Genomic DNA, 25,518 nt, shown 5'->3' with positions numbered 1-25,518 from the left:
AATTACTCCCTAAGTATGGTAGACTGATAATTGAATTACTCCCTAAGTATGGTAGAATGATAATTGAATTACTCCCTTGCAAAGTATGGTAGACTGATAATTGAATTACTCCCTAAGTATGGTAGACTGATAATTGAATTACTCCCTAAGTATGGTAGAATGATAATTGAATTACTCCCTTGCAAACTATGGTAGACTGATAATTGAATTACTCCCTAAGTATGGTAGACTGATAATTGAATTACTCCCTAAGTATAGTAGACTGATAATTGAATTACTTCCTAGCAAAGTATGGTAGACTGATAATTGAATTACTCCCTAAGTATGGTAGAATGATAATTGAATTACTCCCTTGCAAACTATGGTAGACTGATAATTGAATTACTCCCTAAGTATGGTAGACTGATAATTGAATTACTCCCTAAGTATAGTAGACTGATAATTGAATTACTTCCTAGCAAAGTATGGTAGACTGATAATTGAATTACTCCCTAAGTATGGTAGACTGATAATTGAATTACTTCCTAGCAAAGTATGGTAGACTGATAATTGAATTACTCCCTAGCAAAGTATGGTAGACTGATAATTGAATTACTCCCTAAGTATAGTAGACTGATAATTGAATTACTCCCTAAGTATGGTAGACTGATAATTGAATTACTCCCTAAGTATGGTAGACTGATAATTGAATTACTCCCTAAGTATGGTAGACTGATAATTGAATTACTCCCTAAGTATAGTAGACTGATAATTGAATTACTTCCTAGCAAAGTATGGTAGACTGATAATTGAATTACTCCCTAAGTATGGTAGACTGATAATTGAATTACTTCCTAGCAAAGTATGGTAGACTGATAATTGAATTACTCCCTAGCAAAGTATGGTAGACTGATAATTGAATTACTTCCTAGCAAAGAGATTGAGGCAATGGGAAAACTATACTACATTAAACAAGTCTTGCACAGGTGAATTAAATTATTAGAGCCTGAGTTCTTTTGTGGTAATAGTTAACCTTTTCCCAATTACAGCTCCCAAATATACTTTGTTGCATCTTTGTATGATTATAGCCCTTTTTCATATAGTGAAGTACTACTGTGGATTGTATAAGGTCCATTATTCTAAAAAATTTTACCTCCTTTTCCTCTCATAAAATCATCAGAATGGCTCGCAGTGTGGGATGTGATTTTAATCATCTTGAAGACGAAGAATGTAACAAAGGTTCAGTGTTACAACAAGCTTTTAAAAAGGTCAAATTTGGTTCCCAAAGTGACACAAGGTCAATGTGTGATTAATCTTAACCTCTTCTGTTATATTACTGTCTTCAAAGAAGAGACAGTGTTATCACACATAGAATTGTTTGAGGTTCGTGTGAAGCAATATGCGCTGGTTTCGGGCTCTCTGCTGTGGTCTCTCTACAATAGCTTAAATATCCACCAGGTCAGTGGCTTTATTCACAATTCTAGTCCATCATTTGATAACGAAAGTGACCTTCGAGCCAAAGTTAAGACGGATATTAAGGTTGTCCAGTACTGCAAATGCGTACGGATTACTCTAGTAAAGTTTAATGTTAGCTAGTGTCAGTTAAAAGGTCAATTATCCCATGCCCAGATAATCCAATCTTCTGTATAGGAAGTTTCTGAGGGCAGGCATAGAGCACTTGACCAATGAAATCATCTAGGAAAGAGGTCGCCCATTAAGAACCTACTCCATGATGCATTCTTCATCTTAAAAGGAGTTAGTAGCCATTCTTGGAATAGGAAATTATCATGGTATCAACATCTATCTATTTCCAAATAGTTAGAGGATCCATGAAAGGTCATACATTATAGAGAAACGAAAATCGGATCCATGAAAGGTCATACATTATAGTGAAACGAAAATCGGATCCATGAAAGGTCATACATTATAGAGAAACGAAAATCGGATCCATGAAAGGTCATACATTATAGAGAAACGAAAATCGGATCCATGAAAGGTCATACATTATAGAGAAACGAAAATCGGATCCATGAAAGGTCATACATTATAGAGAAACGAAAATCTGAGTGTGTGTGTGTGTTCTGTAGTTTACTTGAAACCAAGGAGCTTCCATTCTCGATAAAGAGTGTGTTGAATAAAACAGTCGGTGGGCTTCGAGTCACCTTCCTGTAGACCAAAGGTTACTCCACAAAACATTTAAATAAAATCGAGTTAAACTGGTATTCCATAGTGCAGTGATTTGTCTGACCTCGGAAAATATATGTTGATGATTATTGGATGTTGTAAAGGCATTAATGATAGTGTCGTTGTAGTGTACCTTCAGACTTTTTAGATTTCTTCTTTACCTCTGTCTCCGCTTCCTTTCACGTCTATCTTGCCATCCAGCCTTTTACAATTTTCAGGGTTTCCCTATTAATACTGTGGCACTGAATGGCCTTTCTGTTGGTCTTCATTGGGATAGAAGAAGTTGATAAGTGAGGGAAGATGGCCTCTTTGGTTAAAGCCATCTTTAAGACCTTATTTCCCCTTCACTTCTTCGACTACAGACTAAGTCTCATAAAAGCCGAGGCTGATTCCGTTACTTGCCGTTGAGATTTGGTGAGGAGCTTTGAATGTGATCTGGGACAAAGTTTATAGCATTAACAGGAGGACAAGAAAGGAAGAAAGTTGGGTACATTTTAACCGGCAAAGAAAAAAGTTGGGTACATTTTAACCAACAAAGAAGAGAGTTGGGTACATTTTAACCAGCAAAGAAGAAAGTTGGGTACATTTTAACCAACAAAGAAGAAAGTTGGGTACATTTTAACCGGCAAAGAAGAAAGTTGGGTACATTTTAACCCTTTGTTAACGGACGAAAAATGATTACCGTTTCCAGTGACACTTACCTCATGGAGGAGTAAGGGGAGGAACCCCTGGATAGGTTCATGTGTTTGTATAGCAGCACACCGACGTCTTTGTGTCCTGCCTCTACCGCTATTGTTAATGCTGTGCTTCCATCCTGAGAAGGAAGGAGAGCTTTAATAATAAATATGTGCTTTACCGACTCATTTCAATGTCTGCTTTTGAATTTACAGTTACTTCTAGAATTTGCCTGCTGTGCAGAGAACTTCCACAATATTAGCTAGTTTGTAAATATACACAGATATACATACTGCAAAATACACCCCTTAACTCGAGACTTCTTGGATACCGAGGCATTTTCCAAGACCAAGTCATTAAAAACTCACGTTATCCATCAACGTCGGGTCGGTGTCCGGATGGCCCAGGAGGAACTTAACGATGGCAAGGTGGCCGTGCTCTGCCGCGCACATGAGGGCTGTCGACCCGTCCTCGTCGTGGATGTTTATTTCGGCACCAGCGGCCACCAGCAAGCGGACCATGTCCAGCCTGCCGTGCGACACGGCCAGCATCAGGGCAGTTTGGCCATGCTGGAAATAGAAGCTTATGGTTTATATCTGCTCTGTAATTCTACTGAGGTAGTTATAAAATAACTTTAATGTACAGTATGTTGGTATCGCTAACCAAGCTACAACCCTAATTGCAATAGTGTACAGTATATTGGTATCGCTAACCAAGCTACAACCCTAACTGGAGTAGTGTACAGTATATTGGTACTGCTAACCAAGCTACAACCCTAACTGGAATAGTATACAGTATATTGGTCTTGCTAACCAAGCTACAACCCTAACTGGAATAGTGTACAGTATATTGGTCTTGCTAACCAAGCTACAACCCTAACTGGAATAGTATACAGTATATTGGTCTTGCTAACCAAGCTACAACCCTAATTGGAAAAGTAAGATGCTATCAACCCTAATTGGAAAATCGAGATGCTATAAGCCCAAGAGCTCCAACAGGGTAAAATACCCAAGTGAGGAAAGGAAATATGGAAATGAATAAACTACATGAGAAGTAATGAATGATTAATGTAAAATATTTTAGGATTAATAACTACGTTAAAATAGATATAGATAAGTCATATATAAACTCTTGAAGTCAGCCTGTTCAACATCAAAACATTCGCTGCAAGTTCCAACGTTACACCCACTGAATTAGGAAGATCATTCCACAAAGTGTACGATAGTTTTTCGTACAAAATATGCAAGTGCTGTGCACAGACAAAGATAACTTAGCGTGAGTGTTCACGTTACTTTACTTACTTTTATGAAAAGCACAAGAAACTTTCACGCTATCAAAATTTCACAAGGAAAACCTTCATTAATAAAACTTCCTACTGTAATGTGGTTAGCTCTTTTGCGAATAACTCGCAACTTTTTACAATACTTTATAAGCATAATCTTTCGTTCAATAATCATTGCCGTCTGCATGCAGAATTACAGTCTTTCGTTGTAAACAAAATACAAAATTGTGTAAATAACTTTACATTTTCTGACTTAAGGGAAAAAAGGTACGGTTTTCTTGAAAACAATTTGAACTGTGAATGTTAAAGATAGATTAATTCTATAATTTCTCTTTGAATAACAGACGTCCTGAGACAAACTCCCTTAACTACAAAGATCCTTTTACTTGAGGGTACACTTGGGCAAACTATTCTATCTTATATATCTTCCTCTCATTTTTCCGCTAATTTCAAATATCCTTTTACTCGAGGGTAAACTTGGGCACACTATTCTATCTTATTTCTCTTCCTCTTGCTTTTTTTAATTTTATAATTTATAAATGAAAGATCTATTTTAATGTTGTTACTGTTCTTAAAATATTTTAATTGTTCATTACTTCTCTTGTAGTTTATATATATCCTGATTTCCTTTCCTCACTGGGCTATTTTACCTGCTGAAGCCTTTCTAGTGCTTATATCATCCTGCTTTTCCCACTAGGGTTCCTGCTGAGCTAGTATTAATAATAAGAAAATTGAGTATTGTTCTCCTGTCTGGTCTTCAGCTGCTGATTCTCATCTTAATTTGTTGGACAGAAACTTACGGTCTATTAAATTTCTTATTCCTGATCTAGATATTAATCTCTGGCACCGTCGTTCAATTAGTTCATTATGCATGTTGCATAAGATTTTTCATAACTCTGACCATCCTTTACATTCAGATCTCCCTGGACAATTCTATCCTGTTCGTAATACTAGGCAGGCAGTTAATTCTAATAGCCAGGCCTTCTCCATCACGAGGCTCAATACTACGCAGTACTCTAGAAGTTTTATTCCAGCTGTTACCAAGTTGTGGAATGATCTTCCTAATCGGGTGGTTGAATCAGTAGAACTTCAAAAGTTCAAAGTTGGAGCAAATGCTTTTTTGTTGACCAGGCGGACGTGAGTCATTTTGTAGTTTATCTATGACGTATTTGTTTTTGATGTTGTTAATGGTTTATGTATGACATGTTTGTTTTGAGGTTGTTACTTGTTTTGGAGTGATTTATTGTTAATTTGCTCTCTTCATTTATTTATTTCCTTATTTCCTTTCCTCACTGGGCTATTTTTCCCTGTTGGAGCCCCTGGGCTTGTAGCATCTTGCTTTTCCAACTAGGGTTGTAGCTTGGATAGTAATAATAATAAAAGGCAATTGAATCCCTCACCTGACTAGCTTTGATATTCACGTCTCCTAACTGAAACAACCTTTGGACCACGCTGGCGTGCGTCTCGGACCGAATCTGGGCCAGGGAGACTAGCATGATGGCGGTGTAACCGGCCTTATTCTGCTGGTTGATGTTGCACACCTTGGAGTCCAGCAGTATGGAGACGACGTCGAAGTTGCCGTGCGACACTGCGTAGTGCATGGCCGTGTTCCCCTGCGAAATGGGAGTAAACGTCTTAGGCGATATAGTAACCAAAAGTTGGTATTGAATTAAAGAATTTTAATTATTCCCTAACCTATTTTAATTATATTTAAGTAAAATTTATAATATATTTTGCTACTAGTATATTTGAATTTTTTTTTTCCACGAGTTATTGTGCAAGCCCTGCCTTTGAAGCTTTGTAGAGCTTTCATAGGGCAAAGTTAAAGGTAAGGCGCCATTTTTCTAGTGGTCTTTGATTTTGTATCTCATCAGCTGTCCTATTGTCTTAAATAAAACTAAAAGAATTAATCAATATAAAAACCATGAAAAACTAAAAGGATTAATTAATATTGAAACCAGGTTTTCATATGAATGTTCGAACCGGTTTCAAACTCTCTCGGGAGGTTTTAAAATAAACAGAATTGTAAGTTTTCAAAGGCTACTCACATTCACGTCCGAGAGATTCACCACCCGTTGCAAGAGAGCCTTGGAGTAATCCTCGAAGACGTCCATGTAATCTTCGACAGCGTGTGGGTTTGCATCTTTCTGGCTAGATATCTGAAGGAAAAATGGACGGGGTAATTTCGAACGACGGCGGAGACGTGAAACGAGAGATGACCATCTCTTAACCCTTTTACCCCCAAAGGACGTACTGGTACGTTTCACAAAACTCATCCCTTTACCCCCAAGGACGTACCGGTAGGTCATTGCAAAAAACTGCTATTTACATTTTTTTTTGCATATTTTTGTATAATTTTTTGAGAAACTTCAGGCATTTTCCAAGAGAGTGAGACCAACCTGACCTCTCTATGATGAAAATTAAGGCTGTTAGAGCAATTTAAAAAAAAAAAAATATATACTGCAAAATGTGCTGGGAAAAAAATAACCCCTGGGGGTTGAGGGTTGGAAAGTTCCAAATAGCCTGGGGGTAAAAGGGTTAAAAGAAATTCCTTATGAGTGTAATATAAATTCTTTTGAAAGGTCATTAATTTCTATAGATTATTAATTCACTCATTTAATCTTAGTAAAGAAAATTGAAACACAGCTTGTATCTGTTCAATAGAGGTTGAGGGAGTTTCATCTAAAGCTGAAAACTGTCAAAATATTTTAATTGAAAAATAAACTGAAAAGTTGAATATTTGATTTCGGGGAAATGAAGATTTTCAATAATGCAATCCACTGTTTGTATTACTGTAAAGGTTTAAAGGCTGCTCATGAATGGCAGGGGCAAAGGATAATGACTTAGAGACTGACCATGTACACATATGATCAGCATCCAAGCCCCTTCCTCTCCACCCAATCTTAGGACCAAGGAGGGCCAGGCAATGGCTGCTGATGACTTGGCAGACAGATCTATAGGCTCCCCCAAATCTCCCATCCTTAGCTCACAAGGATGGTGAGGTTGCAGTGACCAAAGAAACTAATGAGTTTGAGCGGGACTCGAACCCCAGTCTGGCGATCACCAGTCAGGGACGTTAACACATCGGCCACCACAACCCTTGAAGACATTGATCAAATCTGACTAACAGATTGAATCTTGTTAGAAGAGTGTAAGAGCAGCTTGGCCCACTTCCACCCCATTTCCATTTCTTAACCTTTCATTTTGATTACAAACCATCCTTAAGAACTTGATGTGTTTGAACAAGGAACTAGCCACTGTTTCAATAAAACTCAAAACCTATTGTATTTGTATTTCAAGAATAGAGTGGTCTAACAATTAGCATTATTCTTGAATAAGGAAAGTTATACTGTACTTGTCTCAATTGTGAAAAAGAGCAATGCATCCTGAGGATATATCAGAGAGAGAAAGCAATAGCGTCGTCTATCCATGTACCACAGTCTTTGCTCGATCTTAAAATAGTAAGAGAAGATGGTGTGAAAGATGCCTTATCCAAGACCAAGGGAGAGAAGAACAAGGAAGTAGATGTAAGGATGGTGAAGAAGGTCGGCAAACTGAGGGACATTTTCGAGTCGGAAATTGAAGGTTAACTCGTTTCCATTTGGCAGAGAAATGGTACAACAGTGTAATGAGCTTTGACAAAATAACTTATCTCCAGGATTTGTATCATGCACAAGAGAGTATCTCAAAGAATCTGGAAAGATAGGGAACTGCGAAGGAACCTATACACCAGCCGTATTTTTAGTGCGCCTGATACAAGTCTCCTGGAGGAGTTGATTCTTGGCTTACCTGGAGAAATAGACTACCTACCTTTAACCATTCTCTCTGGATGATGTTAAGAGCATTCGTTAGCTGCTGTCCAGAGCGGATGGGTTTCCCTATGGAATCGTTCACAACCTTCAAGGCGGCTTTCATTTCCCGGGATGGCACACTCCTGTAAATTCAAAAGTTCTAACTTCTAGCGAATGTTTTTCTTTTTATGTCGACGTGTTTCTCTTCATAGTTTATATATAACAGATTAATTTAACACTGTTACTGATCTTGAAATATTTTTTTTTATTTTTTATTCATTACTTCTCATTTAGTTAATTTATTTCTGTATTTCTCTCCCTCGCTGGGCTATTTTTCTTGTTTGAAGCCCTTGGGCTTCTAGCGCCCTGCTTTTCCAACTAGGGTTGTGATATAGCTAGTAATAATAATCATAATAATAACTGGATTTTTAAGATTATAATACTATGGAATTAAAACAGGAGAAAAGTCTATGTAGTATAAATCTGAAAAAATTGTCAGATTTAATTTAAATCTTACATTAATTTAGAAGTGCTACTGTCTCTATTGGTAAAAAGAGAGAATTTGTCATATCTTCTCCGAGCAGATTGTACTGAAATGATTATATCTCTGCACAGAATGAAGAAGAAGGGTTTCTTCCCCTTATCCGACAGATTTAAAAAACGAAATGTTACTTTTGTCTTTTGTTGAATTTCCATTGCAAAATGGAAGTCTTACGACCAGGAATTTAAATTTATAGCTTTAAAAACTTTAAATACAATATTTGAACAGACAAGAGACGTCCTCTTGTGATTTCCAATTTGAATAATTCTACTTTTGAAATACGCTACATGAATTTTCACACAATGTATACCGTTCGGAAGAGCTCGAGCCGAGAAATCAAAAGGCTTTTAAAAACTCACTTCTTCCTGCTGCGCTCGCTGGCCGTGGTGAAGAGAGAGGAGGCGCTCTGAAACGAGGACACTACGTCCGGCTGGGAGCTGAACGAAGCCTCGAGTAGAGACGTGTCGCAGGTTTCGTCATCCGACTCGCTCGAGGAGGAGCAGGAACTGGGCGTCTTGGTTCTGCCCTGGATGACAGGCTCTGGATGGGATGGTCTGGAGGAAAGAAGCTTAATAATAGTTATGACGAAGAGTGCACCCGCAAATTGCTACAATCTCTCCGTCGTTCAATGGGGTTCCTTGCCCCGTCGGTTACACTCCAGACCATTTTTAAGTTTCTATTTACTTATTTTGAATTTTACCTTATGTTGTTTTTTTATTTTTATTTTCCATACTTTTGTCTATCAAATTTTCCCTTCTTAGTCGTTTTATATATAAAATTTTCCCTTCTTAGTCGTTTTATATACAAAATCTTATGTTTTTTTTATTGTATAAAACAGGTTACAAATATTTTTAGTTCATCATAAAATTTTGAATTTTAAACCATTTTTAAGTTTTTATATACTTATTTATTTTGAATTTTACCTTCATATTTTTTTTTTTCTTTTCCATACTTTTGTCTATCAAATTTTCCCTTCTTAGTCGTTTTATATCCAAAATCTTATGTTTTTTTTAGTGTATAAAACAGGTTACAAATATTTTTAGTTCATCATAAAATTTTGAATTTTAAACTTCATGATATTTTGACTACATGTTTTCATGAACTTAGATTCAGTAGACTGTACATTGAATTAAATTAGGAAAACAAAGATTGAAACTACAGACAGAAATTAAAGTCTCGATTGTGATTATCACAAAGTTGTATTGTCGATGAAATCAAAATAAATCTGAGGTTATCCTTCCAGGATAAAACACCATAACTGTTTTATGGAAATTTACAAAGTGATTCTAAGATTTTATAACCCAGAGAAGTTGAAAAGTAAATTTTATTCAAACAAAAGTAGCTACTTACTTCTCTTGACTTGCAACTTTCGTTTCCTCCTTTTCTTTTGCTTTCTTTGCGGGACTTTTACTTCTCTTGGTCTCGCTCTCCTTTCTCTGTTGCTGCGTCTGAGTTTCTTCGCCGATGGAATCCTTCTTCCGCGCTTTCTGCGCGTCCGTGTTTTCGTCGAATCCCAAATTAACGACGCCTTCTGAAAACTTCGTGTAGGTCTGCTGTCTGGTGTATGGTACACGCTTTACCTGGAAGAAGGATTTAAAGTGTTAGTGGCATCTTTGATAACTTGCTAAAAGTTAAAGGAAGTCCTCCGGTTATGGCGAAGAAGCGTTCCCAACTACGTGCCATAACCCAATTTTTTACTTAAATTCTGAACTCTTTAATAAAGCAGCTGGATCACCCAGTAGTAAATTCATAACCTAAAATATCAAAACACATTTCAGTGACACAATTGTACAAAAGAAATACACATCTTCTTCTTCCCAGCTGGTTCCCATTTTTATATGGGGTCGCCGTTGCGGATGAGCCGTTTCCATCTTTTTCTATTCTGCGCTTCTGCCTCATCAATCCCCTTCTCCTGTAAGTCTCCTCTCACACAGTCCCTCCATCTCTTTCTTGGTCTCCCTCTTCTTCTTCTTCCCTGAACCTCCATCTCCATAGTATGTCTCCCAACGTGGTCCTCATCTCTCCTCATCAGGTGTCCATACCATCTCAGCCTCCCTTCCTGCACTTTCTTTGATATTTCCACCACCTTTGTCGACCCCCTTATGAAGTCATTTTTTAGCCGATCCTCTCTTGTCACCCCAGACATCCACCTAAGCATTCTCATTTCTGCCACATCCATCTTCTTCTCCTCTGTCTTCTTCATGCTTGCTGTTTCCGTTCCATACAGCATTGCTGTTCTTACCACTCTTATGAAATTTTCCTTTCAACCTCAGTGGTATTCTTTTGTCACAAAGAACTCCTGAGGCTGCTCTCCAGTTGTTCCAGCCTGCCTGTACCCGATATTTAACTTCATCTTCCATACCTCCTCCAGCGTTAACAAAGGATCCCAAATACTTAAACTTATCAACTCTCTTTATCTGCAGGATGTAAATCTGTACAGTATAGAATACAGTAATGTGAACTACAGAAGATCCTTGGATTACGAGGGAGATAGGCTCCCGAGTAATGTGTCCTTATTTCATGAGAGGTTTGCATTAATGTTGCAAGCAGGCAAGTGCTTTGGTTTTGGAAAACTATCAGACAGGGCACACTATTCTATCTGGTTTCTCTTCCTCTCGTTATTTTGAAATTTTTTTCTTTGGTTATTTTCAAGTTTTAATAGTTTATATATGAAAGATTTATTTTTAATGTTATTGATCTTAAACTTCTCTTGTACAGTAGTTTTTTTTCTTATTTCCTTTCCTCACTGGGCTATTTTCCCTGTTGTTGCTTAGCTAGTAATGATGATAATAATAATAATAATAATAATAATAATAATAATAATAATAATAATAATAATAAGGTTAAAGGGTACAAAGGTCACTTAGAAGTCATACTATAGACTGACCATACATACATATGATCAGCCCTCAATTCTCCTCTCCACCCAAGCTAGGACCAAGGAGGCCCAGGGAATGGCTGCTAGGTGGTGACTCATGTTATTGAGAGCAATGGAAACTCTCTTATTTAAGCTCCTGACCCACAGGATGCAAGTCAGTGAAAAAGGTTGCAATTTTCAGTGTGCCCTGTAGACACCACTGTATGTTTTCTGCTGCAGCCTTTAAACGTTTAAAGGCCGCTCATGAATGGCAGGGGTAAGGGATAGTGACATTGCCCTATTGAGCAGGACAATGCCCTAGAGACTGACTATACACTATACAAATGATCAGCACCCAAGCCCCCTCTTCACCCAAGCTGGGACCAAGGAGGGCCAGGCAATGGCTGCTAATGACTCAGCAGATAGACCTTAGCTTACAAGGACGGTGAGGTTGCAGCGACCAAATTAACTTGCGAGTTTGAGCGAGACTCTAACCCCAGTTTGGCGTTCACCAGTCAGGAACGTTACCACCTCGGCTATCAAACTACTGAACTCTCTAGCTCTTTTTATCTTCAATCTGTTCACTTCGTTGTCTAGCTTCTTTAACACTACCCTCTACTAATTTTCACCTTTTTGTAAGAGGAAAATCCTTTGGCTAAGACCCATATACAGTACTGTATACGAATTTAACTCTGTAATCTCATTAAACTAATTATGATAACAAAAATAGTTACCCATATATGACCCTTGAACTAATACTATTCCTCTTTCCATTGTAACTGAAGACAAGACAAATAATAAATATAAAAAGATGAACAAAAGTGGAAATTTATGCCAGAAGAAATGACAGGGTTAGGAAGCAAAGGCATCAAATCTGATCTCGTCTAACGAGCAACACGTTTGTGAAGACCAATACTGAATAAGAATTAAACTTACTGGTTTTATTTACTAGGTCTAAGTAGCTAAAGTGAAGAAACGAAGGTAATCATCTTATCGCAAACTGTACTGTACAACATTACTATCCTGCCATTATACATTAAACTTGAAATATCAAATAACCACCTAGGGGCTAGACGCACCGTCAAAAAGCCCCTGTCCGAAGAGAAGCTCCGGGCAATCTAAAGAAGAAGAAGAATTGAAATATCAAATCACTTACTGCCCTATCGAACACAACATCGTCCTCAGGAAGTTCCTCCTCCTCGCTATCACTGAGGGGATTTTCAAATGTAAAGTCCACACTCCCAAAATCAGTGTCTCTAATCGTTCGAACGTCCTTCGAGAACCTGACGGCATCCCAATTCAGACTCCGAACAGCATAGAGTCCACTGCCGTCGAACTCGCTAAAGTCGACGGACTCTGAATCGTCAAGAGGGTTGCCAATTATCGACCAGCCTCCGGAGTCCGACAAGTCCAACAAGTTCTTTCCTTTGGTGCTGAACTGATCTCTGAAGTCAGCTGGAATCCCGTGACCGTTCATCAGGAAAGCGCACTCATCCTTCCTTTCTATTTTTTCGTTGGAAAATATCTCCTCCAGTTTTTTCTCGACACTGTCCTTACTATTACAGCAACCCATGGTTATCACTCTACTTCATGGAACAAGAAGACACCACAGTACAGTGCTTGCTATGGGCATGGGAACAGTTTAGAACATGTATACTGTATACAGTACACAGAATTAAGACTGTGGAGACACACGATGAAGCAAAACATATGTTATATCAACTGCTTAGTGTATGATCAGATGTAAGTGATTATGGGTGACATAATCTTTCTGATAAGATTAAGAAAAGACACTAAGTGGACTCAAGTGTCTGATAACAGATAAAAAATGTCCGAGCGACCATAAGGGAGAAAATTAAAAAATTAATAATGCCGCTAAAAAGTTCTCATCAGTTGCCTCCCGTTAGATATATCAATTTTCAAATAAGTGAAGTTGAAAGAATAAGTTTCAATTGCTAAGTCCCTGTGGTAATAGGTCAAAGATTATTTGTTTTATTCTCATGGGAATAGTGTGTGATAACCCATCTTTAATCCTGTTATGCCACAAAAGATTAGTATTGGATTAACTTGTGCTTAATCAGACCTGACTGGGATGAGGTGCCGTTGCATTTGTGTTGCTTTCCGACTTTATTGAATCTAAGGAAAATCTTTAGATCAATGATTCGCATTGTCGATGAGAAAGTACCGCAGCATTCTCTTCTGGAAAAGCCCCGTAAGGGAGGGACTACCCTCTGTGCACCTCAAGAGGTACACTGTAGGCATTGCTTTCTTTCAAACCCTTTTTAGCTTTCTAATATGACTCCATTTTTGTCCTATTTTGTGATTTTTGATTCATTGTCGCTGAGAAGGTACCACAGCATTCTCTTCTAGGAAAGTCCCGTAAGAGAGGGACTGCCCTCTGTGCACCTCAAGTGGTACACTGTAGGCATTACTTCCTCTTTCACTCCCTTTTTAGCTTTCTAATATGACTCCGTTTTTGTCCTATTTTGTGATTTTTTATTCATACTGCAACTGCTGTGCTTTCCTCCTTAGTTGTATCTTTGTACTGAATGGCATCCCACGCCATTGTTACGTCATGTGGCTTAAATTGATTAACACTTTAGTTAAATCTCATGGAAATACAATACATAAATCTCATGGGAAACATTAAAAAATCAGCTACTATAATTACTAAGTAGCATTTTGCGACTCAAATCTCCCCACCTTGTGAGTGTAACAGCATTTATGAAAGTACTGTATAGCAATGGTTTGATATTTGTATGAACACTATTCACCATTGTGAAATTTGTTAAGCAATTTATCTCATATAATTCTGTATGAATTTTACAGAATTATATGAGGTAAGTTACTACTTGTATGCTTGATACCAATGAAGTATTTCTCCATTCTATGCCTGAATGACTGTCGTAAGCTATACTTTGTACACATGAAAAGTATTTATCAGACAAAAAAAAATGAATTCATATACAGTACATAAAATAAATATATCTATAAATTAATCTTACATTTTTGAATAGGTTGCTCTTACCTGCGGAGAATTACTCATAGACGGGAAGCCGGAGGAAGTCTTCGACGAGCCCCCCGAAGTGAGAGTAATACCGGTGGGCTGTGCTACTTTCAAAGTGTTGCTCCTCTCTGAGAAACTGGCCGTCCTGGTCACGACGTTACTTTTAGATTCTTTAGATTCTTGAACCTTGCTGATCTCTGGACTTAATTTGATAGATTCTGGAGGTTTTAATCCCGAAGTTTTCTGAACTGGTTTCTTCCCTGGTGTCTCGTGAGAACCGCTCGGTAACGAGTCGGTCTTGGACTGTTTAACGTCGGCCTCGTTTTGCCTGTAACTGCTCGAGGTTTGCACGGAGGTTTTTGCGTCTAAAAAACTGGTTTTTGTGTCTAAAAAACTAGCTTTAGTGTCTACAAAACTGTTATTCATACTCGATAGCTGAGATTCTGTCAGGCTTGATTCTAGGCTGGAAATGTTTTTGACCACTGGGACATCGATTCTCGGTTCAACCTTCCCCAGGTCAACCAGTCGTGGGATTTTCGACATCTGAGGAGGAATTGGCGGGAGATTCGTGGAAGAACCCGACCCGCTCGTGTTGACAAAATCTTTAGCGACAGACTGTATAGTTTCGTGGCACTTGTCGCAAATACGAACCCCGGAGCTGCCGTACGACCTTCTCTCAACCTCCGGAGTCAGCGCTGGACTCGGCGTGGCACTAGTTTCACTGCAAAGCTCGTCTTTCTTTAAGCTTATCGGCAACGTGTTTACACTAGTGGTACGTGTATCTATCCCCTTAGTCTGTACGTAAGCATTACTGCTTTTGAGTTTGGAATGGCTATCCTTCCCCGTGACATCCATCGGCAAGGAAGATCCAGAGGCGACGTTACGCGTCCGAATGTTGTCGCAGTGATCGCAGATCCGATCGTTAATCCTGTCGCTGCTGCAACCGACCGATCGAGTCTGCAGTGCCGAACATTTCTCGCACCATAAGTCGGTCAACCTGAAATCTCCACTGGCAACAGATCTCACCTTAACATTGTAACATTTATCACAGAGCACGGAGGAAATAGACCCGTCGCCCGAGGCGACTGACCTCGTCCTAACGTTGGCACATCGGTCACAGAAGTTATCACCAATTCTGTCATGGCCGACGCCTACGCTCACACGACTAGGCTGGGCCATGACTCCGACACTCTGGAGTAACGGTTGTATGCTGGATTTTGCGATGGTCGGCGTGTCCATTGACACCTGAGTCCCGCAGTTGACGGCTAAAGGTTTACTCGATCTTTCCAGTGATAACATCTGAGCCTGCTTAGATTCCCAGCTGAGTTTAGCTTCTGCTAAATGTCTTTCCAACTCATCTTCCGTGTACAACTCTCTCAGTCTGGATTCCCACTCGCTTCTGGCTTTCGTTAAGTGCTTGTCTAGATCTGCCCTCGTGAAGAGCTCCCTTTGGCTGGACTCCCATTCTTCTTTAGCCTCTTCTAAATAGATGTTCAGGTCCTCCTTTGTAAAGAGCTCAGACTGCTTGGCCTCCCAGAGTTTCTCAACGTTTGCTACGTGCTCATCCAATTCGGCCCTCGTGTACAGTTCGCTTTGTCTAACCTCAAAATCTTCTTTTACTCTCGATAAACGTTCTTCCAATTCTGCCCTGGTGAAGAGTTCACTCTGCTTGGCCTCATACTTTCTCTTAACTCTTGCCACGTGTTCCTCTAATTCTGTCTTGGTAAAAAGTTCCCTCTCCTTGGCCTCAAACTCTCTTTTAACACTTGCCACGTGTTCCTCCAATTCTGTCTTGCTAAAGAGTTCTCTTTCTTTGGCCTCAAACTCTCTTTTAACTCTTGCCACGTGTTCCTCCAATTCTGTCTTGCTAAAGAGTTCTCTTTCTTTGGCCTCAAACTCTCTTTTAACTCTTGCCACGTGTTCCTCCAATTCTGTCTTTGTAAAAAGCTCTCTCTCTTTGGCCTCAAACTCTCTTTTAACTCTTGCCACGTGTTCCTCTAATTCTGTCTTTGTAAAAAGCTCTCTCTCTTTGGCTTCATACTCTCTCTTAACTCTTGCCACGTGTTCGTCTAAATCCGCCCTGGTGAAGAGTTGACTCTGCTTTGATTCCCACTCTCTTTTGGCCTTGGCCAGATGGTTATTCAAATCCGTTTTTGTAAAAAGCTCCCCTTGCCTATTTTCCCAGTCCCTCCTGGCCTTTGCGACATGCTCGTTCAAATCAGCTTTGGTGAAAAGATCGTTCATAGAAAGGCTGGTGAATGTTCGCTGGTCCCTTTTCCTTATCTGCTCCGTGTTGGTCGAATTGTCGAAAGTCAGAACAGGAGGAGCCAGCTGTGGTTCCGACAGCCGACTTATGATGGCAGATTTCCTTCCGAGTTTTTGCAAAAAGGCGTTCTTGGAGTTACCGTCCTTTTCCATCGCCTCCTTGAAGTCAAAGTTCCCGTCGCTGGGATCAAAACTCTCCAAGGAAACGCTGCTCATGCTCAATCTTCTCGTCTTTTCGTTCTGGGAGCCAAATGGCGTGCCTACGCTCTTGCTGTCAAATGTCTTCTTGTTCCTTTCGTAACAGAGCATACAAGGCTTGGCCTTGATCTCCCTCTTCTTATCTACGTCTACCCTGTCGGTCGTGATCCCGACGGATCGAGTCCTCATCCCTACGTGAGTCACTCCGATATCCCTCGTCAGCACTCTGCAGTTTGTAGCGGCGTCTCTGACCGGCTTCCGGACAGCGGAGGGAGTGCTGGGTGCGATGCCGTGACCGGAGAATTTGCCCGATTTGTCCAAACTTGATCTTCTCTCCGAAGACAGGTCCTTTATCGCTCTTCTGTCCAGAATGTGATCGTTCGCTTCTTTGATGAATAGGGGGAAATCTTCAATGACCGAATCCGCCTCGGAGCCCTCGGAGACCGACCCTCTTCTCGCGCGACGATATGAATGAAATTCTTCTAAGTTTACCCTTAGAGCTGTGAACAAAGAAAGAAAAAATTTCATTGCAGAGTGAAATATACTTTTTTATAATTCAATTTAATAAGAGAAATAAGTTAAGAGTTTTAACAACAAAACGAAACAAGCCTTCTTAATATGCATTTGGGAATCTCAAGCATATTTTCCAATTACAGTAAAGTACTGAATAGGGTAAACTACACAAAACTCTGGTCGGATGGGAGGAGATCCCAGATACTCCTAAGAAAGTAGTTCGAGGTAAGTACTGTTAGGAAAAATACAAATTACTTAAAATTTGTGATTTTTACACTACATTGTGTGGTTTTAGAGAGCAATAAACTGTAAGGCTAATTATGGAAATTCAAATGCCATCTATAGATGAAGAACCCTTTTTTCTATAATCATTTCGATACTTTACAGACCCGGGACCCAAGCTAAATTCATCCACCATTTGGCTCTACTTTGTGTAACTTTTATTTTAAAATTGGTCTCTTTTCAGTTGCCTACTAGAATGCTTATAGCATCGTGCTTTTCCAACTAGGGTTATAGTTTAGCAAGTAATAATAATAATAATAACAATAATTATGCAAGACGATACAAACACTGTAAAGGCTGTACAATCGACCAGATCTTGTTAACATTAACCTTCTTAGGAGCTGATCCATTCATGAAACTAAATAGAAAATTTATTAAGCTTTCTAATGTTATTTTCATGTTTTTTTTATATTTATCCCTTTGTTAGTTGCATTACGAAACATCAGCGCAAGTAGCTTGACAAGTGACGGCATTGCTCACTGTAAAAATGTTAGCAAGTCAGAATCCTGACATCTTTTTGGTCATGGCTGATATCATCAAAGGGTTAATCTAGTATGGAGAATAGAGCTACCCCTTTCTATTAAATTTCTAATAGCCTTACTTTAGAATCACTGAAAAGGTAAGCATATTCTAGGGGACTTGGATTAAAAGTACAGCACTCTCGCTCACTTAAATTCTTGACCCTCTGCTCAATGATGAGACTTGGAAACAACTACAATTGGATACAGCATAGATAATGCTCCTAAACTTTGTCAAAAGGGTTCAGCGCTTATAAATGTTGGCAGTACCTGATATCTGCCAAACATTCTGCGAGCATTTCAGGATGAAATGACTATATGTGTATACAGTACTTTCTTTTTTGAAAAACAGCAAAAGTCACTTATGAGAATCAATGAGAAGAATATAATGTGAGTATAAAAAATTATGCAACTGTTCAGAACAAAAATTTAACTACAATTAACCCTTTTACCCCCAAAGGACGTACTGGTACGTTTCACAAAACTCATCCCTTTACCCCCATGGACGTACCGGTACGTCCTTGCAAAAAACTGCTACTTAAATTTTTTTGCAAATTTTTGATAATTTTTTGAGAAACTTGAGGCATTTTCCAAGAGAATGAGACCAACTTGACCTCTCTATGACGAAAATTAAGGCTGTTAGAGCAATTTAAAAAAAATATACTGCAAAATGTGCTTGGAAAAAAAATAACCCCTGGGGGTTAAGGGTTGGAAAGTTCCAAATAGCCTGGGGGTGAAAGGGTTATCGGTATTTTAGGTTGAAACGATTAGGTATATACCGTACTTTGTTATTTAAAAAAACACACGAGACTAACGAGAAAGGCTCAAGTCATGTATTCCTTTATTAAAATGGACTCTGTGTATAAAAAAATTATGCAACAGTTTAGAAAAAAGGTTAAATTTGACTACAATGAATATTATTCCTTCACAAAATTACAAGTTGGCATCAACTCCGCAAAAAAACCTATCAACCGAACAGGAAACCAATCCAGACTTACGAGATTCACTTCGTCTTCGCCGCGACCGTGGAGTGACCATTCCCGTGTTCCTCAGGTGGTGCAGGCGACCCTCCAGCTCGTCCTCGGACATGTCCGACACGTCTCCGTCTATGCTGGGGGGCAGCAGCAAGTTGATGTCCTCGCCTTTTTGGAGGCTTTTAAACTGTTGAATCAAGAGACGCTTTTCTTCTTTGAGGACGTTTAACTTGATCTGAAAAAAAATAAACTATTAAAATCTTTAAGAAAATTTTTTCTTGACAAGAGATACATACATATATACATATACCAAGGCACTTCCCCCAATTTTGGGGGGTAGCCGACATCAACAAATGAAACAAAACAAAAAAGGGGACCTCTACTCTCTACGTTCCTCCCAGCCTAACAAGGGACTCAACCGTGTTCAGCTGGTACTGCTAGGGTGCCACAGCCCACCCTCCCCCGTTATCCACCACAAATGAAGCTTCATAATGCTGAATCCCCTACTGCTGCTACCTTTGCGGTCATCTAAGGCACTGGAGGAAGCAGCAGGACAGAGATGACATACCAATATTGTTTACGAAGCTAAGTCATGAAGGGATTGCTTCATCTACATAATTCTCTGTTTATAGTTTACAGGTATACAGTATTTGACAGACCTATTTTAACTTGTTACTGTATAGTGCTGATCTTGAAATATATAATTAATTACTTCTCTTGTAGTTCATATAATTCCTTATTTCCTTTCCTCACTGGGCTATTTTGCCCTATTGAAGCCCTTGCTTCCTGTTTTTCCAACTAAGGCTTCAGCTTGACTTGTAATAATAATAATAAAAATATAATAATAAATACAGTTTGGCATCCATTGAAGCCCTTGGGCTTATAGCATCCTGCTTTTCCAAATAGGATTTCAGCTTAGCTAGTAATAAAAATAATAATAATAATAATAAGTTTAATATTGAACTGTAATTCACTTGAAAATAACGTACTGTCCTGAAATTTGAAAGAGCCACTCGGTGCAATCTATTGCTTAGAACTAATTATATTAAAATAAACATTATTAAAAACTATGGTAATCTATGGCTGGGCGATGAGACTTTACGCTGCAACTGTTTAACAGTTAATAATTTGGAAGGTTTAGATGAATATAAGAATGTTATGAAATTAAATGAAAACTGGTTACCAAGATGTAATATTTTTACGTCCAGAATCTAGCAATCAAATGCTAATTTAATTTACAGTTAGATTATCAGAAATGTTCTACGAAACCTAAAAACTAAAATATGGTGCTCAAATGATTTTTGTGATCAGTGCAGACTATGGTGGCATTTTAAAATCTTTAATTACATATATAAAATATATCTCGCCAATCTCACCAAGAAGGAAGGCCAAGGTTTGGGTGGATGGATGGAGTGAAGAAAGCTCTGAGTGATAGGAGGATAGATGTGAGAGAGGCAAGAGAGCGTGCTAGAAATAGGAATGAATGGCGAGCGATCGTGACGCAGTTCTGGTAGGCCCTGCTGCTTCCTCCGGTGCCTTAGATGACCGCGGAGGTAGCAGCAGTAGGGGATTCAGCATTATGAAGCTTCATCTGTGGTGGATAATGTGGGAGGGTGGGCTGTGGCACCCTAGCAGTACCAGCCGAACTCGGTTGAGTCCCTTGTCAGGCTGGGAGGAACGTAGAGATGAGAGGTCCCCTTTTTTGTTTCATTTGTTTGATGTCGGCTATCCCCAAAATTGGGGGAAGTGCCTTGGTATATATATGTATGTATATCTCACCAATCTTTATGCTCTCCTACAATTTAGATTCTTTAACTACGTCACTATTCAGGTCAAATAATTTGACTTTTTGTAGGGTCTTTATAACATCATGTAAAACTACCCTGAATATTTTGTTACGAAGTTACTTCTGTACTGATAATCAAAACAGAAAGATACCCTTAATGTACACAAAGAAGGTTTTAAAACAATTATATTTCATATTCTACCTAACCATTGATGGACAATGACAAAGAAAATGTGTTTCTATTCATACTATATAAATATACATAAATGTCTGAAATTTTATAATCTACAAGAAGTCTACTTCTTTCTGCTTCATACCTTTGGGCTCTCTTCCACGATATCCTTAGGGAAAGCATGAAAGGAAGAGATAAAGTGAATAAAAATGCATATTGCAAATAGAATTCATATAATAGATGTTTACCGCTCGATGAAGACCAAATTACGTAAACTTAAAACAAGTCCTATTGAAAAATGACGTTAACCGTACATCTTTATCATTAGTAACACACAGTTGACAGTTTTAAATCTGTAGCTACATTAACTTCAGCACTCTTATTAAATTACATAAAGTAATTACATTATGTGGTAATTATAATACAGTAAAAGTTACAATAAAAACGATGTTTTTTTATCGTTTGCGCAGACTACTCCCTTAGAACTAATAAGGAGGATTTGTCCATACAAACAATTAAAACAGCTACACATATAAAGAAATGATATCTTTTACTGTACTGTAAAAGATATTTTCATTTCTTTATAAAGTCTATAATGAAATTTCAAAGACCACAAAAACTATTTTTTTATGTGTTTGCATATTTTCAAATTGCAACAAGAAATAAGTTTAAATATTTGCAAAATAAGAAATAAAGGGATTTTGACGAAGGAAAAATCTATTTCTGGGCGAGGGACGTGTGTCGCCCAGTGAAATGCTCCTCTAGCACCATTTCTAAGGCATAGTTATTGCTGAATACACCAGAGAAAAAAAGATGCATGGAATGCCAGGAATAAACCTAACTCGCTCACTCATTGAGTGTCGGTATAGAAAACTGGGGCGTGATTAAACCACGACCATAGATCCCTCACCAATTAGACCTCTCCTTCATCAACATACCCCCCCTCTCTACCCCTACATCTCACCACCCGCCATCCTCATTCCTCCAACCAATTCTGAGGATACACTGTACATATATTAACCCTTTTACCCCCAAAGGACGTACCGGTACGTCCTTGCAAAAAAATGCTATAAAATTTTTTTTTTCATATTTGATAATTTTTTTTTTTTTTTTAGAAAATTCAGGCATTTTCCAAGAGAATGAGACCAACCTGACCTCTCTATGACAAAAATTAAGGTTTTTAGAGCAATTTAAAAAAAAAATATACTGCAAAATGTGCTGGGAAAAAAAAAAAACCCCTGGGGGTTAAGGGTTGGAAATTTCCAAATAGCCTGGGTTACCCCCAGGCTATTTGGAAATTTCCAACCCTTAACCCCCAGGGGGTTATTTTTTTCCCAGCACATTTTGCAGTATATTTTTTTTAAATAGGATTAAATCCTATATAAAAATTTGGGAAAGTTGTAAAACGTAGCATTTTAACAAAACATGATTATTGGACTCAGGATGGTATACTGTACTGTACTTTCAGACCATTTAGAATTCATATTTTGAGCTGAAAGCAGAAACATGACTTAGTGGGAAGTCTATAGACGGGACTTAAAGACAGGAGGAATTAAACACCCACATGGCCTAGTACAGTGTTAAAAAATAAGAAGATTCCTATCATCTTAAAAAGGAAAGTCTATGATCAGTGTATCCTCCCCACTGTCACCCATGGGGCCGAAACTTGGAATCTAACAAAAAAAGCTTTCCCTTAAATTACGAACAATGCAGAGGGCACATGAGAGAATTATGATAAATCTAACATGTTTTTATTAATCCTTTTACCTCGATTTCCGGATCCACTATTACAAATCAACAATCCAATCAAGCTGGATTTGAAGGACTCGATCATTCTATTGGTACACACCATAGGTAAGGTTGAAGGGTATTGATAGTTAAAAGTTTGAACTTAATTAAAATTTTTAAAAATATATGAAACTTCAAGAAATGAAAATTCAATTCACTGTCGACTTGAACTAAACGTAAGGTCACGATTTGAAAATGACCTTCGGTGTAGATGCGAGAATAGTTACAGACGGTTTTGAATTATGTGAGCTGAGATTTATGCCTACTGTAGGTTTTAGAGCTTCAAATATGCGGCTCTCATACTATAAAACGAGTTTACAGTGGACATTCAAATCACTGAAGATACTGCATTAAGGCTTTCACAAGAAGAAACTAAAGAATTTCTTGTTTTCTAAGTACTTTGAAAATGTGTATTTGATAATGAACATGAACCACGCTGCGTGATACTCTAAATACCTAATTGCCATGTGGCGTGTCAGGAATACGTCCCCTGATTTATATGCGATATCCTTGAGAGTAAACCTTAAGGGTACTCGCGCCAGAAGTTAGAATTCTGTGAAACCTTTAGTTTAATTCTCTGGGAATATCACTGTAGTCATATATACCCTTAGGAAGCTACTAAAGGAACAACCTTCCATCAGGACGTCATGGCCATCTCACCCAAAGTAGATTTTCCATTTTGTAGGTCCTGTAGGGCACAGGGTTCCCCTTTGTGATAAGACCAGGAAAGCAGCTCTTAAATTATGTAAATAAATACGCTGTACAACCAATCAATCAACAAGCAAAGCAAACCTCATACTTTACCTGCAGCATTGGGATGGTCTTCACCTCCTCTTCCAGCTCCTTCAATCGGCTCAGACTTGATGCCATTTGATCGCGGATGGACTTAAAAAGAAGAAGAGAAGGTAAAATGGGAGAATTACATCTATAAACATACAGTTGACATTTTAAAATTATGATGAATATAATTTATTTTACTCCAGCAGAGTAGTCATCTAATGGACCACTACTCTACCCTACTAATTCTACGTACAACAACAAACGCAGCCGTTTCTAGTCCACTGCAGGATGAAGGCCTCAGACGTGTCCTTATTTATGTCTGGGGTTTGGCCAGTTTTCAATCACTATGCTGGCTGATGCAGATTAGTGATGGTGGGAGACTTAAGTCTGATCGCTCAAAGCAAAACAACCTAGTATGGATGGCCCTGACTATATTCCATTTCTTTTAGCGAGGCAGAGTTGCACCGACTCATAGCGGTGCCCTATTAGCTCGGAACAGTTTCCTGATCGCTGATTGGTTAGAATTATCTTGTCTAACCAATCAGCGATCAGGAAACTTTCCCGAGCTAAAAGGGCACCGCTGCGAGTCGATGCAAACATGCCTCGCTAAAAGAAATGGACTATAGTACAGCTTTGCTGATCAGGGCAATATGCAAACCAATTAACCATGTTCAGGCATCCCCACTCCTCACTCGGAAAGTACACACTGTACAGTACTTTATATATGGGTATTTAAGCTTAAACTGTTACTCTACCAAGCTGAATCAGACAGACAGTAATTTATATCAAAATCTGCACGTCAGATTCACGAAGCCAGTGACAGCGTGTTTCACGTGACCCCAACTTTGATTAATCTCACGGCATAAATTTAGACGCCATTCCTTCTTTCCTAATGATCTCGTCTCAGTCAGAGAGCCGCTACCAATTCAAGCCATCCTCGTGAGTATTTCACTCTGGCTATTGTTCGTTATGGACTCTTAATAAATTTTCAAAGTACATATGTTTCGTACACGATGGCCCCCTATTCTTCTACTCTGTTTGACTCGGTGCAGATGTACTTGTTCTAAAATAAAGCTTGTTTCTGAACATGGTACAGTAGTGAGATTCTCATCTATGAAGAGTAACAAATCATTCGCTTTTGACCAAAGAGCGATCTGTGGTTTACATAACTATCATACTTGAAATATGTTACTCTTAAACCTATGAAAACTATCACACTCAAAATACGCTATTCCTAGATCTATGAAAACTATCATAATTGCAATACGCTACTCTTAGACCTATGAAAACTATCACACTCAAAATAAGTTACTCGCAAACCTATGAAAACTATTAACCTCGAAATACATTGTGTTACTCGCAGACCTTTGAAGTTGGCACTTGTAAATGGATGGCATCACATTTGTTAGACTATCAACAATAAAATAAAATATATTATAATTTGGGAAACCTTAATAAATTATATAAACAGGTCTACAGAATATAAAAGTGATATTTTCAACAAAAGAAGAATTGTTATGGTTTTTATTCAACGACACAAAGTGTTGCAAACTTGGTGGCCTACCAATGTTTTTCTGTATTGATTCATTGTTAATCTCCTTGATCCTATTAACTTTTTTATTGAATAAAAAAATGTTATTTTCATTAGTAAAATAAATTTTTGAATATACTTACCCGATGATCATGTAGCTGTCAACTCCGTTGCCCGACAGAAATCTACGGTCGGGATACGCCAGCGATCGCTATCCAGGTGGGGGTGTACACAACAGCGCCATCTGTGAGTAGGTACTCAAGTACTTCTTGTCAACAAGAACTCAATTTTCTCCTCGGTCCACTGGTTCTCTATGGGGAGGAAGGGCGGGTTCTTAAATTCATGATCATCGGGTAAGTATATTCAAAAATTTATTTTACTAATGAAAATAACAT

The 25,518-nt window shown here is 38.5% G+C and overlaps 1 protein-coding gene across 4 annotated transcripts in view; it reads right to left on the bottom strand.

Annotated features, from left to right (window-relative positions):
- Positions 1-25,518, bottom strand: part of LOC137618743 (uncharacterized) — a 54,225-nt gene that overhangs the window by 2,745 nt on the left and 25,962 nt on the right. For 3 of the 4 annotated variants that reach the window (XM_068348918.1, XM_068348919.1, XM_068348920.1), the window contains 10 exons: positions 23,617-23,697; positions 19,091-19,301; positions 14,338-17,279; positions 9,803-10,032; positions 8,812-9,006; positions 7,931-8,054; positions 6,169-6,279; positions 5,521-5,733; positions 3,207-3,407; positions 2,865-2,977 (listed from right to left, as the gene is read on the bottom strand). In XM_068348918.1, the coding sequence (XP_068205019.1) occupies positions 2,865-2,977; positions 3,207-3,407; positions 5,521-5,733; positions 6,169-6,279; positions 7,931-8,054; positions 8,812-9,006; positions 9,803-10,032; positions 14,338-17,279; positions 19,091-19,301; positions 23,617-23,697 (4,421 nt within the window). Of the gene's footprint in view, positions 1-2,864; positions 2,978-3,206; positions 3,408-5,520; positions 5,734-6,168; positions 6,280-7,930; positions 8,055-8,811; positions 9,021-9,802; positions 10,033-14,337; positions 17,280-19,090; positions 19,302-23,616; positions 23,698-25,518 lie in introns of those variants that run through there. The other variant, XR_011039836.1, reaches the window with a different exon arrangement.

This window comes from Palaemon carinicauda, chromosome 25 (genome assembly GCF_036898095.1).
Source record: "Palaemon carinicauda isolate YSFRI2023 chromosome 25, ASM3689809v2, whole genome shotgun sequence".
Lineage (NCBI taxonomy): Eukaryota > Metazoa > Arthropoda > Malacostraca > Decapoda > Palaemonidae > Palaemon > Palaemon carinicauda.
Note: the sequence above shows the minus strand (reverse complement) of the source record. Positions and strands in the feature narration are given on the sequence as shown.